Consider the following 15,148-nt stretch of genomic DNA (forward strand, 5'->3'; position numbering starts at 1 on the left):
GCACCCTGTGCTCCCTCTTTGCCCACCTGTCCTCCAGGTGTCAGCCCCTGGGTCTGTCCTTTGGGTGGGGGATGGGCTGATGGGGGGGATCCTGGGGCAGGGGGTGATGAGGTTACACATGGTGTTGGTAATTTCTCTCGTCCCCTCCTCCTGACATCTTGTGGACATCAGTTCCACCGCATCTGTTAAAGGGGGGCTTGGGGGCTTCCCTGGTGGCACAGTGGTTGAGAGTCCGCCTGCCGATGCAGGGGACACGGGTTCATGCCCCGGTCCGGGAAGATCCCACATGCTGTGGAGCGGCTGGGCCCGTGAGCCATGGCCGCTGAGCCTGCGCGTCCGGAGCCTGTGCTCCGCAACGGGAGAGGCCACAACAGTGAGAGGCCCGCGTACCGCAAAAAAAAAAAAAAAAGAGAAAGTGAGGGGGGGCTTGGAATTGGAGCTGTGTGCTGGGGGCTCTCAAACTGGGCTCTTGGCGCCCTGGGCTCCTGCGCGTTAGGGGGTCTGTGCTGCCCTCGTGGGAAGACAGATTCCATTTCTGTTCCTCCTCGTGTCTCTGGCCCTGTCCTCCTGCCGCAGCCTGGGAGTGGGGATCCTTTGTGGGAAAGGGCGAGCTCTAGCCTGGAAATAGCCAAATGTGCACAGAAATAACCCTGGCCTCAAAAAAGAACATGGAAAATTAAATAGGGAACATTAGCATTCGCTTGGCCCTTTCCATGGCCATTATCTCATGGGGAGACAGCATTTTTATCCTCATTTTATAGACGAGGGAACTGAGGCTGGGGAGGGAAGTGACCTGCCTGAGGGCCTTCTGCCGGGCTTCCCACGACGTGGCTGCACCCCACGCCCCCGCCCCCGGGGCTCTGCCACCCCCGGAGATGTCCTAGCCTGCTTCTCTGAAGGCCAGATTCCTATGCATCCCCCAAAACTCAGCAAAATGTCCCTTTCTCTGGAAAGCCTCTCCAGGCCCCTGGCTGGCAGTGGAGTCCTCCGTGGTCTCCACCAGGACCTCGCCACCCTGGAGCAGACGGTGGGCTCCTCAAGGCAGGGACTGTGGCTGCGTCCTTCACTCTGCGCCAGGCAGCCCGGTGGTAGGTGCTCGGTAAGTGCTTGCTGAGTGGCTCATAGATGGATTATTCCTATTAACAAGTGGGTGGAGGTCAGATCACAGCAACCTGAGAAGTTCAAATTAGCATGAGCGTAGCCACTTTACCATGAGTCTCAGAGAGGCCAACTCACCTACCCAAAGGTCACACAGTGACTGAGGGCAGGACCTGGGATTTGATCCCGGCCCCACAAGCACGGATCTTTCTGGAGAGCCCAGTGTGTGCCTGGCACTGGGCTCAGGTGGGCCCCTGACCGCCCCGCCTGTCAACTCCCTTCCCTTCCTGCACCCTGTGGCCCACTGTCCCTTGGGATGGCTCTCACGTGTGTCATCTGAACGCCCTTCCTCACAGCCAGCACCCCCTCTGTGGGGTCTGGCTTGTCTCTTGAGGGCCCCTCCCAGGCGTGGGGGGACATGCTGCTCCAAGAGCATTTCAGGGACCCTGTGAGGTGCCGCCTGCAGCCACCAGGGGGACCAGGAAAGGTGGATTTTCACAGGAAGACAAGTGCTTGGTGCACCGACCAGAAGTCCGCGTTTCAGGGGCCTCCGGGAACACCCGCGAACCACAAGCCACCCTCTCTCACCTCCCTCAGCCTGGCGCCCCATTTCTTGTCTCCTTGGCAAGCACTGAGGCCTGAGGCTACCCCTGTGAGAGGCTGGGGTGGGCAGAGGCCACAGGCAGGGGACACGGGAGCAGCTGGAAGGTTCTAGAGCCATCGCAGTGAAGGAAGATGGATGCAGGGAGGATGTCAAGGTCCCGGTGTACAGAATTAAGGTTCAGGGTCCTAGGGTTGTGTCCATCTCTCCAGCCCAGCAAACACCTGATATTTGGGGCAATGCAAGGAGCTCCGGGAACGGGACACAGGCCGAGGGGGTGGGTGGATGGGAGGGAATATCTGGAAGGGGAAGCACATCTGAGGGAGGGGTGGTCAGCCCTTGTTCCGGGAGGCCCCCCGGGGGTCTTGGGCCCCAGGGCCCTTGACTTGAGCTTCCTGGGGCTCCCGGTGGGGATCGTCGGGAGAGCCCTGTCCCACTTGACGTCTCCAGGAATCCAGGCCCTGCGCCAGCCCCGGGACCAGACTGCCCTCCTCAGTGAGCCGGGCTGGGGGCTGCAGCCCGCCCCGACGGGGACTGCTGCGTGGAAGTTTGGTGGGCAGGTGAGGCATGGGCAGCGCCACGCCTCAGCTGTCGGGCCAGTGCCTACTGGTCACTCCCCTCTGTGTCCAGTACGACCTGTCCCTTCTGCCTAAGCAGAGGGTCCAGGGACCACCAAGCGACTCATGCCCAGGGCAGTCTCTCCCTGGCTTCCGCCTGTCCATCTGTCTGTCTCCTGCTTCCTTGATGCCTGGAGCTGGTGCCAGCGCTGCGGTTGGAAACACAGAGCACCACTTGTATGGACATCCCAGCCCTTGGGTGCGTTTCTCTCTCCTGCCACACAGCAGTCTCAGCTGCCAGGCTGTGTAACTCAGGGCAGCTGTCCGACCCTCTCTGGGCTCACGAGATGGTGAATGAGGTTCTTCACCTGGGGCCCCAGTATGGCCTTGGGGGGCTCTCAGCTCCCCTAGATCACGTGCCAGGAGAGGAGGCACATCTCAGGGGAGCCCCAGCTGCCCACAGAGCCCACCGTCCCCGCGTGTCATGGAGTCAGTCGTCGGCCTCGTTCCACAGCCCACAGGGAGGGGCTGGCTCACTGTCTGCTCCTGCCCCTCTGCGATCGCCTCGCCTCGCCTCCCCTCTGGCGGGTGGGGAGACAGACCTGGAGTGAGGGGCTGCCTTGAAGGCGGCCGAGTTGAAGGGGTCAGGGGCTTCCTGACTCAGTGTCACTCTTCTCTCCGGGAGGGGAAGGAAGCTGCAGCTCCTCTGAGCAGCCTTCCAGGATTGCCAGCTCTGGGGCCACCCCCGAGGGTCAGGTGGCAGAGGTGATCAGGAGGGTCCCTGCCCTCCTTGGTCCTGGCTGGCGGCAGACACCTCGGGCGCCTCTCCCGGGCCAGCAGCGCCACCTGGTGGCCGCAGGCCCCCAGACGCCTCCATCCAACCGGCGTTGCCAGGGGATCAGCCAGAGGGGCTGGGCCCCCCATCATGGGTGCAGGCATCAGGGGGAAGCTCAAAGACAGGGCTTCACCCGGAGGGATGAGTGAGGATGGAGGGGTCTCAGTCACTGTGACCAGTGTGTGCGTGTGTGCCCGGGAGGGGAGGGCAGGTGTCCTGTTGGGAGGGAGACCCTCAGGTCATACCTGGCACAGGAAGGTAAAGGACGCTGTTGAAGGAATGAAGGAAGATGAATGAACGTGCTGGGACCTTCCTCGGGGAAGCCCTATTGCCCTCATTAGCTCACTTTAATCACTACTTATTGACAGCTGAGCACCGTGGGAAGACACACACACACACACACACACACACACACACATGTATTACATACACACATACACGCACAATGCACATATATACAAAATGTATGCACACACAACACACATGTACACAATACATACACACATAGAACACAATGCACATGCACATGTACACACAACACATGCATACACATATGTGCACAACACACAAATGCATATAAACATACATATACACTTACACACATGCACACAACATACACATATATACAACACATACACAAATATGCACATGTATATGTGCATGTACCTACATACATACACATGCACTCACACACGTGCACACAACACATATGCAATGCATGCATGTACAATATACACATGTGCACACAAGACATACAAATATATGCATGCACTTCAATACACAATCACATACATACATGCACACAACAAATACACACACGTCCCAATACATGCATACATAACATACACACATACGCACACACACACAATTGTTCACTTCTCACAATTGCACCTGAAGGCAGAGGGTGTAATTATCCTCCACGACAGAGAGGAAGGAAACTGAGTCTCCGGGGCAGCGTGTGACTTGCTCAAGGCTGGAGAAGCTGGTGTGGCCAAGGGGCCTGGCATGGGCCGGACGCCCTGTTACCCCCGCCCTGGGCTGGACTGCGGCACCCACTCCATGAGCCTCTGGCAGTTGGGGTCCCAGGAGCTGCCTCCCGTGGCTTTGCTCTGGAGAGGAAGGGTGGAGTACAGTTCAGAGTCCTGGACCTCACCCCTGTGGACTAGAACTTGACCTTCAATCCCCGGCAGGACGCTCGGAGGGGTACCCATGGGGGTGGGTGGGGCAAGAAGACGCTCAGAGGTCCCAGGACTCCTCCGTGAAGCGGTTCCCCAGGCCACTGGTACAGCCTGGACCCCTGGGGTACACACCTCATCCCTACTTCCATCTGAGACCCCCGTCAGGAGCCCCCACTCTGCCAGGGGTGCCCCGGGAAGGCCTCCCTGTGGTGTGACTGGGGACCCCATGCCTTGTGAGGACACCTCCCTGCCCAGGACTGGGGCCCGAGAAGCCGAGGGGCTGCAGGGCAGGGGGAACAGAGCCCCAGGTTGGTTCATAAACACACACAGAGCATCCCACATTTCAGTCGTTGCTGACCTGGGTACTGAGGGTCTAACACCGCAGGGAGCCGTTCTGAGCTCTGGATTACGGATGAGGAAACTGGAGCCCAGAGAGGGGCAGGGGTGTGGCGGGGGTCTCATGGGGATTTGGAGGGACTCCTAGGCTGCGCCTCTAGCCGGATGGGGGCTGTCTCAGTTTGGGGGGCACCTGCGGTCTGGGCAGCAGGCTCCTACTTACAGGTGGCAGAGCGAATGCTCGGAAGGGTCCCAGAGTCAGCAGATCAGCAGATGAGCTGGTCTGGGACTGGTGTGCATGGTCCCAGTGCGTGGGCTTGTGTCCATGCACCCACTGGACCTCAGTTTCTTCATCTGTAAAATGGGGGTGAAATGCCCTGGCCCTGCCATCCCATCGGGCACTGGATGCTTGAAAAGCTCCCAGCACCACAACCTCAGGAGAGGCCCAGCCCGAGGGGTCTGGAAGCCAGGTGGATAAGGTGAGGACCAGGAGGGAAGAGCCTTGAACGCCTCCTTCTCCGTGAAGTCCTCCCAGATGTCCCTACGTGTCTGGTCCCACGTGGTGTGGTGGGGGGCTCTGAGCTCCCACCTGCCCAGCTGTGCCCCCAGGCTGCAGACTCCCCGGGGCCTGCAGAGGAGATGCTTCAGTGCAAAGCACAGAGCGTCAACATCATCTGAAGAGCCAGGATGATGGGGGTGGGTAGGTGGGTGGGTGGGGAGTCCCTGAGGGATCAGCGAGGGGCCAAGGGCACCGGTGGGGCAGGCATCCAGTCTGGAGGGCACAGCTGGGCCATGTGGTCTGTCCTGCAGTGGGGTAGGTGGTGGCCCCCGGGGAGCCACGCAGAGAGGGAGGGACCCGCAAGGAGGACAGTCAGGGCTGGTCCAGGGCAGACTGGCTGGGCAGTGGACCTGATGAGACCAAGACACAGAAGAGAACAGGACACCCCCGGGGAGGCTGTCGGGGAGCCCTGTGCCTTCCTCCTGCCGGTGGAGTCTGGGGAGGCCCCAAGGGGCAGGCGGTCAAGTGGAAACGGCGGGGCTGGGGTGGTGGGTAAGCCAGGAAGACAGCAGGGGCCCAGGCCCGGTAGCAGGGGAAGGCGGGGGCCATTTCCCCAGTCCCCCCACCGTGCCCCCTTCCTGCACCTGGGGGCGCCCTCCTGTTTGCTGACACTCAGCTGACTGGTCCCTGACCTCCCTGGCCCACAGCTTTCCTGGCTGCCTTCCAGGGGTCAGGGGTTGGGGGTGGCCTTGGCCCTGGGGTCAGGCAGGTCCGGGTGGGGCATTCTAGCTCCGTTTTTAAGGTGGCATGGGGTAGCCTTGGATTGGTCCCATTGCATCGCCCAGCCTCAGTTTTCTCCTCTGTGAATTGGGAACAGAGACCCCTCGGGCATGGGGTCGGCCCCAGTGGGTGGGAGGATGCGAGGGGTGACTGGTTCCATGGGGGTCTTCACCTCATTCAAGGGTCCCCCTCACACCTGCCTCCTGAGCTCCCCTGTCCGGGGCTAGGGGAGGGTTGCGTCCGGGGGTAGGGGCACTGACAGCCTCCCGAGGGGCTGAGGAGTGGGAGGCGGTGAGGGCAGAGGGAGGAGTGTGAGGAGGCAGGGGGTGGGCAAAAGTGTGGGGTGTAAACCGGGACATGAGGGTGGGACAGCCATCTCACAGGGCCGCCACCTCTGCTCAGGCATCAGAGGCCTCCAGGAAGCCGGGGCGGGCGCCCAGGGACATTTCCTGCTATTAATGGAGCTTAATCTAAACAGGCCCTAATATTTACCTCTAGACGCCTCCGGCCTCTGAGGGTGCCGCACAGCGGGAGTGATGAGCCCCACCCAGGCGATGGCCTTCTTACCCCAGGCTTCCCGGGCTGTGTGTGAGGCAGAAACTGGGGGCCTGGGGGCTCAGGTCTGAGGCCCCTGCCAGATGCCGAGCGCCTCAGTTTCCCTATCTGGGAGATGGGCGTGACAACCCAGGCTTTTGGGGAAGTTCAGAAGATGGACAGCTCGGCAGCACTTGCCTTGTAAGCCTGCTCTGTAGAGGTGCCACAGTCCCTCCCTCGGTGTCTACCAGCTGACACATCTCTTCCCTCTCCCTCCAGGTCATACCTTTGGGTGATCTGACTGGGTGCTGTGGACAGTCTGGCTTCCCTGCCCACGCCTATGTTCTCTCCCTGGGCAGGCGGAGCTGGGACCAGGCTGGGGCGAGGACCTGTCACTCTGCTCGTCTGTGCCCCTAACCAGCTCCTGTGCCCACCCACAGCCCACACCTTACCCCCTGCATCCCCTCCAACCGTCGCCCTTCAGAGGCCCCTGCGCCTGCCCCCAGCAGTGATGGCAAAACCACGACCCCACCACCACAGACTTTCCCGTGGAGCCCACTGTCCCCAACCACAGGACAGTGAGCGAAGTTGGGGGGACGAGGGGGCCCCCACCTGGCTCAGTGTCCCACGGCGACCCCTGCCCGCCAGCCAGGGCGCTGAGTCAAGGGCACGAAGGGAATAAACAGTTTTAATTCAGGACGAGGATTCCTTGTTAAGGAGAATGTTTACATCAGATATAAATACACAAGCCACCTCACGTCACTTGGGCTTTTCAAAAATCTGGGAAGGGAGGCCATGTGGAGGGGACTGCAGAGACTTCACACTCTGGCCCCTGTGGGAACAAGAACAGTCCCAGTCTGGCCTCTGGAGGCTCCTGGGCCCGTGTCCCCATGGAGGGAGTGGGGAGGAGCCAGCCGTCAGGAGGAGGAAGCAAGTGTCTGAGGAAGTCGTGGGGTCACGTGTGGTGAATCCCTTGCCCCCAGCCCCCTGCCCACCAGCTGCAAGGCCACGGAGAGGAGGGAGAGGAGTAGAGAGTGGGGGAAACCGAGGCCCACTTAGCGAGGGCTCTGCAAGGGGGCCATCAGACAGCTCTGGGGGGTGATGGAAGGCTCCCTTGGGCCCTGGCATCCTTTATCCCCAGGGCTCTTCCAGTCCCTGAGGAAGCCAGGCTGGATGGTGGGATTTCACATGTGGGACAAGGGGAGGGGGCTTGGCCACCCTGGATCCGGATCCCAGTTCTGCGCTGGGCTCTTACTTCCATGAATGGTGGGGATTAACGAGACACTGGCTGTGAAGCAGGGCCAGACAGACCTGGGACCCAGCAGGTGCCCAGTCAACGTGTGCCGAGACCCACGCTGGTTCACCTACCTTAGAGACCTCCCTCCTCCTGGAGGAAGGGATTGTTCCAGAAGAACTGCAACCCTTCCACCCCCAAGCACAGCAGTCAGCTCAAGTCAGCCACTCACTCTTTAGTATAAATTAGAGTGAGAACCTGGGATAGAATCAGGGCTGCTGACCCTGGAGGAAAGCCCACAGGTGGTGCTGGACTGGGACAAACACCTCACACTGACTTTCCCTCCTCCGCTGTGTGACTGCCTGGGTGCCGGCTTGCAGGCCGGGGAGAGACAAAGCTCTGTCAGAGCCTCCCTGCCTGAAAACCCACCATAAGTGCCACTCCCTGGGGTCAGCATCGCTGTCCCCGTGGGCTTCTCGGCACAGAAAACCCACTCCCGCACCCTTCTTTCCCAAGAGCCAGGCCCCTCCTCTGTTCCATGGGGCTCTGGGCCCCTCTCTGAGCTGGGAGGTGGGAGGAGGCTCCATACTGTGCCCGGCACCCGGTCAAGGCCAAGGATGGTGGTCCTGATGCTGACAACCACACCCCTTGCTTCCCGAGCACCCGGGCCCAGGAAGCAACCCTGGGTCCAGCTCCCCCACCACTTCACTGAGCAGGCCTTGGACTCCCCCGGGCTCCATCATCTCCCACCTTGGCCACCCACCAAGGTCCTGGGGCCAAAGGAGCCAACCCCACAGGGCTCCAGCAGACAGTACTGGTCTTGCAGTACCTGGGTACCTGGCAAGGTCCTTTCCCTCTTTGAGCCTCAGTTTCCTTGTCTGTAATATGGGGATATAAATGGCCTTTCTGCTTCCCATCCAGGCCTTGCACTAGGGCCCTGAACTCGGGGCCAGGATACTCTGCCTGGAGCCACCGAGCATGTAGGCCTTTTTTTTTTTTTTTTTGGCTGCACCGTGTGGCATGTGGGATCTTAGTTTCCTGACCAGGGATCTAACTCATGTCCCCTGCGGAGTCTTAACCACTGGACAACGAGGGAAGTCCCATGTAGGACATTTCTCTGCAGACACAGGGCAAACCTGGGGCCCAGATTCCATCTCACCAGTTTCAGTGGTGGTGGCCATGTGAGAGGGTGGAGCCTGGTGGCTAGAGGTGCCTGGGACGCCCAGAGCTCCTCTCTCACGACAGACGCCCTCCCCCCGTACAGCAGTCTAGAGAGGGCTCATGGGAGCTTGAACATGCGACTAGAAGGCACGCAGAGGCTATCCTGGAGTCCAGCTCAGAGGAGGCGACCAGAGGCCCAAGCCGGAGAGATGCTCCCTCCCCGGGAAAGGCAGGGGGGCATGATGATCCAGGTGAGAGGGAGAATGAAGGGTTCTGAGTGTGGGGAGGCGGTGGCCTTAGGCCAGCAGGCCTGGGTTCCAGTCTCTGTGTCTTTGCCCTTGGTTTCTCATCCATAGGATGGGCTGTGAGCCTACTGCCCTCCTGGGCCAGCGGGCAGGGTCTTCCAAGATGGTTCCTAAAGTGGGGGGCTTCGGGAAGATTTGAGTGGTCTCCATGGGGCAGGCAAGGGGATGTTGGAGGAGGTGGGGTTGAGTTTTGATTGGCCATCTCCCACTCATGGCACCTGTATGTGCCACTCAGCCTACCCCTCATGGCTGGTGGGTGGAAAACAGTCTCCCCCCCTTTTTTTTTTTTTGTGGTACGCGGGCCTCTCACTGTTGTGGCCTCTCCCATTGCGGAGCACAGGCTCCGGACGCGCAGGCTCAGCGGCCATGGCTCACAGGCCCAGCGGCTCCACGGCATGTGGGATCCTCCCGGACCGGGGCACGAACCCGTGTCCCCTGCATCGGCAGGCAGACTCTCAACCACTGTGCCAACAGGGAAGCCCCAGTCTCCCCTCTGTAGGGTAGTCCCAGTCTCCCCTTTGTAGGGTAGTTTCTGGTTCAAGTGTCAGCCCAGATATCACAGTACTCACAGCAAAGCACCCCACGGTGTCAGGCTGTCTTTCTGTGTGATTTATGGATGCCTCAAAAGGAGGCCCTGCAGACGTGAACCCTTCGCGCCCGCTCACATAACATTTGTGTCCTCTAACACTTCCTTTCTGTTCTTGTTCTTCTCTCTTTGTGGGGGAGGGAGAAAAAGGGGGAGGGGTGGGGAGGGAACCTCTTCAGGTTATCTTTTTAACCCTCTTTGAAATTCCCAGTATCTAAAACATCTTTGTCCATGTTTCTCAGGGACCCCTTCTAGAGGTTGAATGGTCCAAGTGAGAAGCAGCTCCTGGCTACCCGTCTGAGTTTTCAATGGACACAATATTTACCTTAGGGATGGGAAGTTATCAGCATTCAGACCACCACATCCTATCTAGAGCCCATGGCAGACATTGCTAATCAATCATAGCACAGCAGCCTTAGACACGTCCTGCACACAGTGCACTGGGCAGCCATCACCAATTGATCAGGTGAACCCAATTTGCCACCCGGGTAGAGCAGATATCTGTGCTGTCCCTGACCTGGCATGTCCAGTCCAGCCCTGACCTTTGGCCCCCTTGCAAAGTCCTATCATCTAAGCCTCAGGCCCAATAGCCAGGGCCTGCGTGAGGGCGCGAGGTCTGGCGCCGAGGATGTGATGGTGAGCTGAGTCCCTGGATCTCTTGCGCACGCTGACCACGTCGTAGCTGTTGGGCTCAGGCCCCGCTCCATGCCGGCGGAAGAGGCCACGGACAGTGGTCTGGAAGCTGCTGGTGACGAAGCAGTAGACGATGGGGTCCATGCAGCTGTTGAGGCTGCTGAGGGTCACGGCCACATGATAGACAACGAGGCTGGTGTGGTGTGGCACGTCGGGCCACAGCGCCACAGCCACCTGGCGGGCGTGGAAGGGCGTGAAGCAGACGAGGAAGATGACGAGCACGGTGAGCAGCAGCTGCACGGCCCGCACGCGGCGCTGGCGGCCCTGGCGCAGCAGGCCCGGCCGTGACAGCGCGCACACGATGCGGCCGGTGAATATGCTGATGACCAGCAGTGGCAGCAGGAACTCCAGGACGGTCAGCGCAAAGACGCGGCAGCAGGGCCCGCCGGCGGCCGTCACGCCCAGCACGGACAGGGTCACGGCGCCGGCGGCCAGCCACACAAAGGCGCACACGGCTCTGGCGCAGGCGGGCTGGCGCCAGCGGCGGCCACCGTCGGGCTGCACGATGGCCAGGTAGCGGTCCACGCAGATGCAGGTGAGGAAGAGGATGGAGCAGTGCATGTTGAGGAAGTAGCCAAAGACGTGCGGGAGGGCGCAGCGCAGGCAGCCGCGGGTGCCGTAGAAGACAGCAAAGCGCGTGGGCAGGGACAGGCCCACCAGCAGGTCAGTCACCACCAGGTTGATGGTGTAGATGACCGACGGCGTCTTGGCCTGGGTGCGGCAGCCGAAGACGTACAGCGCCAGCCCGTTGAGCACCAGCCCCACCAGGAAGATGACGCCATGCACTGCCATCAGTGCCAGCCACAGGCCTGGGAAGGCGGCGTGCAGCTCCTCGTCCAGCACAGCAAACAGGTGGAAGAGGGGCATCTCTGGCACGCTGACGTTAGTCCACGCGGCCGCCGCCGCCGTGGCATTGGGGGCAGCCATGGCCGAGGGCCCTGCGGAAGACGCGGAGGGCATGACAGCGGCCAGCGCACGCCCGGGGCCTGGAAGGAAGGAGACCGGGTTACCCTGGGGTTATTGGAGCCCTGCCCCGAGGCTGGACCTCACCTGGCTCGTCTGCCCACCCAGCACCCCAACATTCCCACCTTTGTGCCTTTGCCTGGCCTGGCCCTGGCACTTGCCAGTGTGGAGCTTTAGCAGAACGCTAGTGCTCTGAGCCTGCTCCTTGCTGTAATGGGAGGTGAAAAGCCTTGCAAGACTGTCACCGGGACTGAAAGATGACAAAGGCGACTGGTGTGGCACAGGTAAGATGACGGGCCAAGTGTGTGGTGTTTGAGCCTGGGCTCCAATCCCAGTTTCTTCCTCACTCGCTGTGCAACCTCAGGCAAGTCGCTTAACCTCTCTGTGCCTCACGTCCTAATCTATATCATTGGGCCTACAGAGCTGCTGGGAGGATTAACCGAGCACAGCAGTGCTCAGCGCATCATTAGTGGGTGCCAAATAAACCACAGTTTTGCTAGGACAGAGCCGTGCCCATGGTCACCCCCGCCCACAGCTCCCACACCCATGAGACAGCCCTTGTCCTCCAGGCCACCCATCTGTTCTCACCTCCTGCAAGGCTGGCACCAGGTTAATGCCCTGGGTGAAGGTCCTCATAAGGGTCCAAGGGGCTGGGATTGGGGAGCTGGGAGTCAGCCCCCTGGCCACCCCAGTTTCTCCCCAGCCCTGAGAGGTGGCCACCTTTGCTGTCTTGGAGGCCCACTTGGGGTGGCTCACTGGGGCTCGAGCCTGGTCCCAGCAGCGGCAGCACAGCAGATGTGAGTTAAATAAACACTGTGCTCCCTGCCTGGTCCAGGCCTGGTGGCCCAGACACTGCGGTGGGGGCAGGTTGGGGGTGGGGCCGCCCACCCTGTTTCTGCTCCTGCTGAGCTATTTAACTTGCTGAGATTTATCCCTTTGTTTATAAACGAAGGGTTAACAGGCTCCCATCCCCGCCCTGGGCCAGGCTGATCCTCCAAATAAGGACATTTCTGTCTTTTTCAGGAGAAAGGAGACGGCTTTGGGGAGAAGCAGGGAGGAGGGGAGGGCACATGGGACATCCCAGGCACAGTGTGCCCTCCCCCACCCGCAAGGGGAGGGAAGACCCCCTCCCCCTTCGTGGCGCCCAAGGGAGGTGAGGCGTCTGCTGTGAACAGGCCTCACGCTGCCCACTGCCCCTGGACGGCTACTGCACATCCTTGAGCAACAGGCTCCTTCTGGCAGCTTCCACCCAGTGGAAGTTGTGCCCGCTGGGGGACTGGGGACCGAATGCCAGGCTGGAGGGGGTGGGCACAGCAGGGCACCTCTTGCTAGCTGAGGCTCAGGTCCCAACCTGGCCGGGAGGGAGCCCCTGGCAGGGCAGGCGGCTGCCTCTATCCTCCAGCTCAGAGAGGGTGGCATCGGCTGAGCCTCTGTCTCTGGGACGCCGGCCCTGGGCATCTGCTAACTCTCAAGGCTGCCGGGAGGAGTCGGATGCTGCCCAAGACTGTGTCTGGCCCCTCTGGCCACCTCCAGCGCAAGTGGGCCCGGGCCTCAGCTCGCGGGGCCCTCTGGGAGGGCTGTCCGCTGCCTGGTGTCCCCAGCCCTTAACACACAGGGTCCTTGGATGTGTTTGTCCAACGGCAGCTCAGGGAGACGGAGCGAGAGCGACGTCCGGGGCAGGGAGAGACCTGTGGGCGCGAGGGGCCGGGGGGCAGCGAGGGGCCGGGGGGCAGCGAGGGGCCGGGGGGCAGCGAGGGGCCGCGGGGCAGCGAGGGGCCGGGGGGCAGCGAGGGGCCGGGGGGCAGCGAGGGGCCGCGGGGCAGCGAGGGGCCGGGGGGCAGTGAGGGGCCGCGGGGCAGCGAGGGGCCGGGGGGCAGCGAGGGGCTGGGGAGCAGCGAGGGGAGGTGATGAGGCTGGGCTGTGCGGCGGGCATCCTGGTGCCTCGGGGCTGTGGGCTTCGTCCTCTGGCAGTGTGGGCCCCCGCAGTCCCCCAGGAAGGAGAGGGATGCCTCCCAACGCGTCCCTGCTCTACTGTGGAAAACACGATGCCTTGGCAAAACCCCAGGAGGAAGGGCCCAGCGAGAGAGGAGCTGGCCCCAGACACACGCAAACAGGTTTTTGAATTCCCTTCCGCGTGCTTTTCGGTTTTCCAATGTGTCTGCACGGGGTCTGCATCCATGTGACAATCAGAGACAAATAATAAACACCACAGAAGGTTTCCTCTGGCATTCAGTCCCAGGATGACGCGGGCCCCGGGGAGCCTGCCCTCCCAGGAAACCCCCCAGGGACAGCCTCGCATGCTGGCCAGCACCTCGCTGGGGCTCCAGAGCTGGGGGATGCGCGGGACACCCCAGAGGCCGGGCAGGTGAGGACGGAGGACGTCAGCCAAGCACACCGTGATTCTCGAGTCTGAGCCTGATCTGGTTCCCGCCCTGGGCGCCGACCCCGCTCACACACTGAGGTCAGTCCCGGAACACGACGAACCTTGGCATCTGTCACTCTGGCCGAGCTCAGATCACGTCCACAGCCCGGGCCCTCCCATCCCCCTGCTTTCTACACCATCATCTCTTCCCCTTTGCTGTCTGCAGAGTCTGGCTGTCTCTGTCTGTATGATAAGACCCCCGCCACCCCACCCTGCTTACGCCGCCCCCAGCACACCCCTCACCTCTCAGGGTGATAACGCACTGATCTGATTATTCACTGACCGCTCTCTGGGGGCATCTACTCACGATCCCTTTTGTTTCGCAAGATGAGGAACTCAAACCGTGAGACCCTGGGCCTTGTGGAGGTGGGCCTGCTGATGGCCTCGGGGATCCACAGTCCAGGGCGCTCGGCTCTCTGGGGCCGGGAAGGCACTGGGCTGGGAGTGTCTGGGCTGAGATGCCTCCACCCCACATGGCCTCAGGGCGGACACTCCTTCTCTGGGCCTCGGGGGTCCCCCTTGAGGTTCCACAGGATGGACCGCTCCACCACCTGAATCTGCTGTGGTCAAGCGCGAGGCCTCCCGCGGGACCCCCGACCCCCGAGCAGAGCGCCCCCCTTCCATGCTCTCAGCACGAGCCCTGCCCTCCGTGGTCCCGCCGGTCCTCCAGTGTGCGGCTGACTCGCCCTCGCGTCCACCATGTCCGCTCTCCCTCGGTCCACACCCAGGGCCCCATACCCCCACCTGCCAGCCCGGGCTGGGCCTGTCCACACTCCCGTGGGAAGACGGGGCTCAGTGTGGCGTGGGATGTCACAGCTGGTGATGGCTGGGGGCGGTGGGCATTGCGGGGAGCACTTGACCAGTAAGAGTAACCAGGGGAGGTGCGGGTGGGGGGCTGGCCCCTGCGCACGAGGGGTCACCCCGGGTGCTGACTAACCTCTCTGAGCCTCAGCCTCCCTGCCCGCAAAGTGATGTAACAACAGCACCTTCTTTCTGCAGCTTCCGAGCGGGCTCATGGCATCGGTTCCCTTGCAGATCCAGGTACTGGTGATGGTACCTCCTTACCCACCTGGCTCCTGGCCTCCTCACTTACTCAGAGGAAACCGAGGCTCTGGAAGGGACTGGCCAGGACTCGAACCTGGGTCTGCCTAGTGCGAGCCTACAGCTGGGTCCTTGGGCCTGAGGGAGGGCGGGCACCCGGGCAACGGTCCCCTCGTCCGGCAGGTGCATGGCAGGCACCCACTCTCCCCACCTGCCTTCCACCCTGCTCCACTCTAAATGTAGCCTGGAACGGGGGGAAAGGAGAGAAGCCTCTGCTCTTCTATGGGGATAGCCTGACGCTGGCCCTCACACCCAGTCTGAGTGG

At 61.6% G+C, this 15,148-nt stretch overlaps 1 protein-coding gene across 1 annotated transcript; it reads right to left on the reverse strand.

Annotated features, from left to right (window-relative positions):
* Nucleotides 1-10,274: 10,274 nt before the first annotated feature.
* Nucleotides 10,275-11,357, reverse strand: GPR20 (G protein-coupled receptor 20; the record flags this gene model as incomplete). The annotated part of the gene is made up of 1 exon (XM_079722417.1): nt 10,275-11,357. One exon carries the CDS (start codon nt 11,355-11,357, stop codon nt 10,275-10,277), a length of 1,083 nt encoding a protein of 360 aa, XP_079578543.1.
* Nucleotides 11,358-15,148: the final 3,791 nt, after the last annotated feature.

Source organism: Hyperoodon ampullatus (assembly GCF_949752795.1).
Source record: "Hyperoodon ampullatus genome assembly, chromosome: 17".
In the NCBI taxonomy this organism is placed as follows: domain Eukaryota; kingdom Metazoa; phylum Chordata; class Mammalia; order Artiodactyla; family Ziphiidae; genus Hyperoodon; species Hyperoodon ampullatus.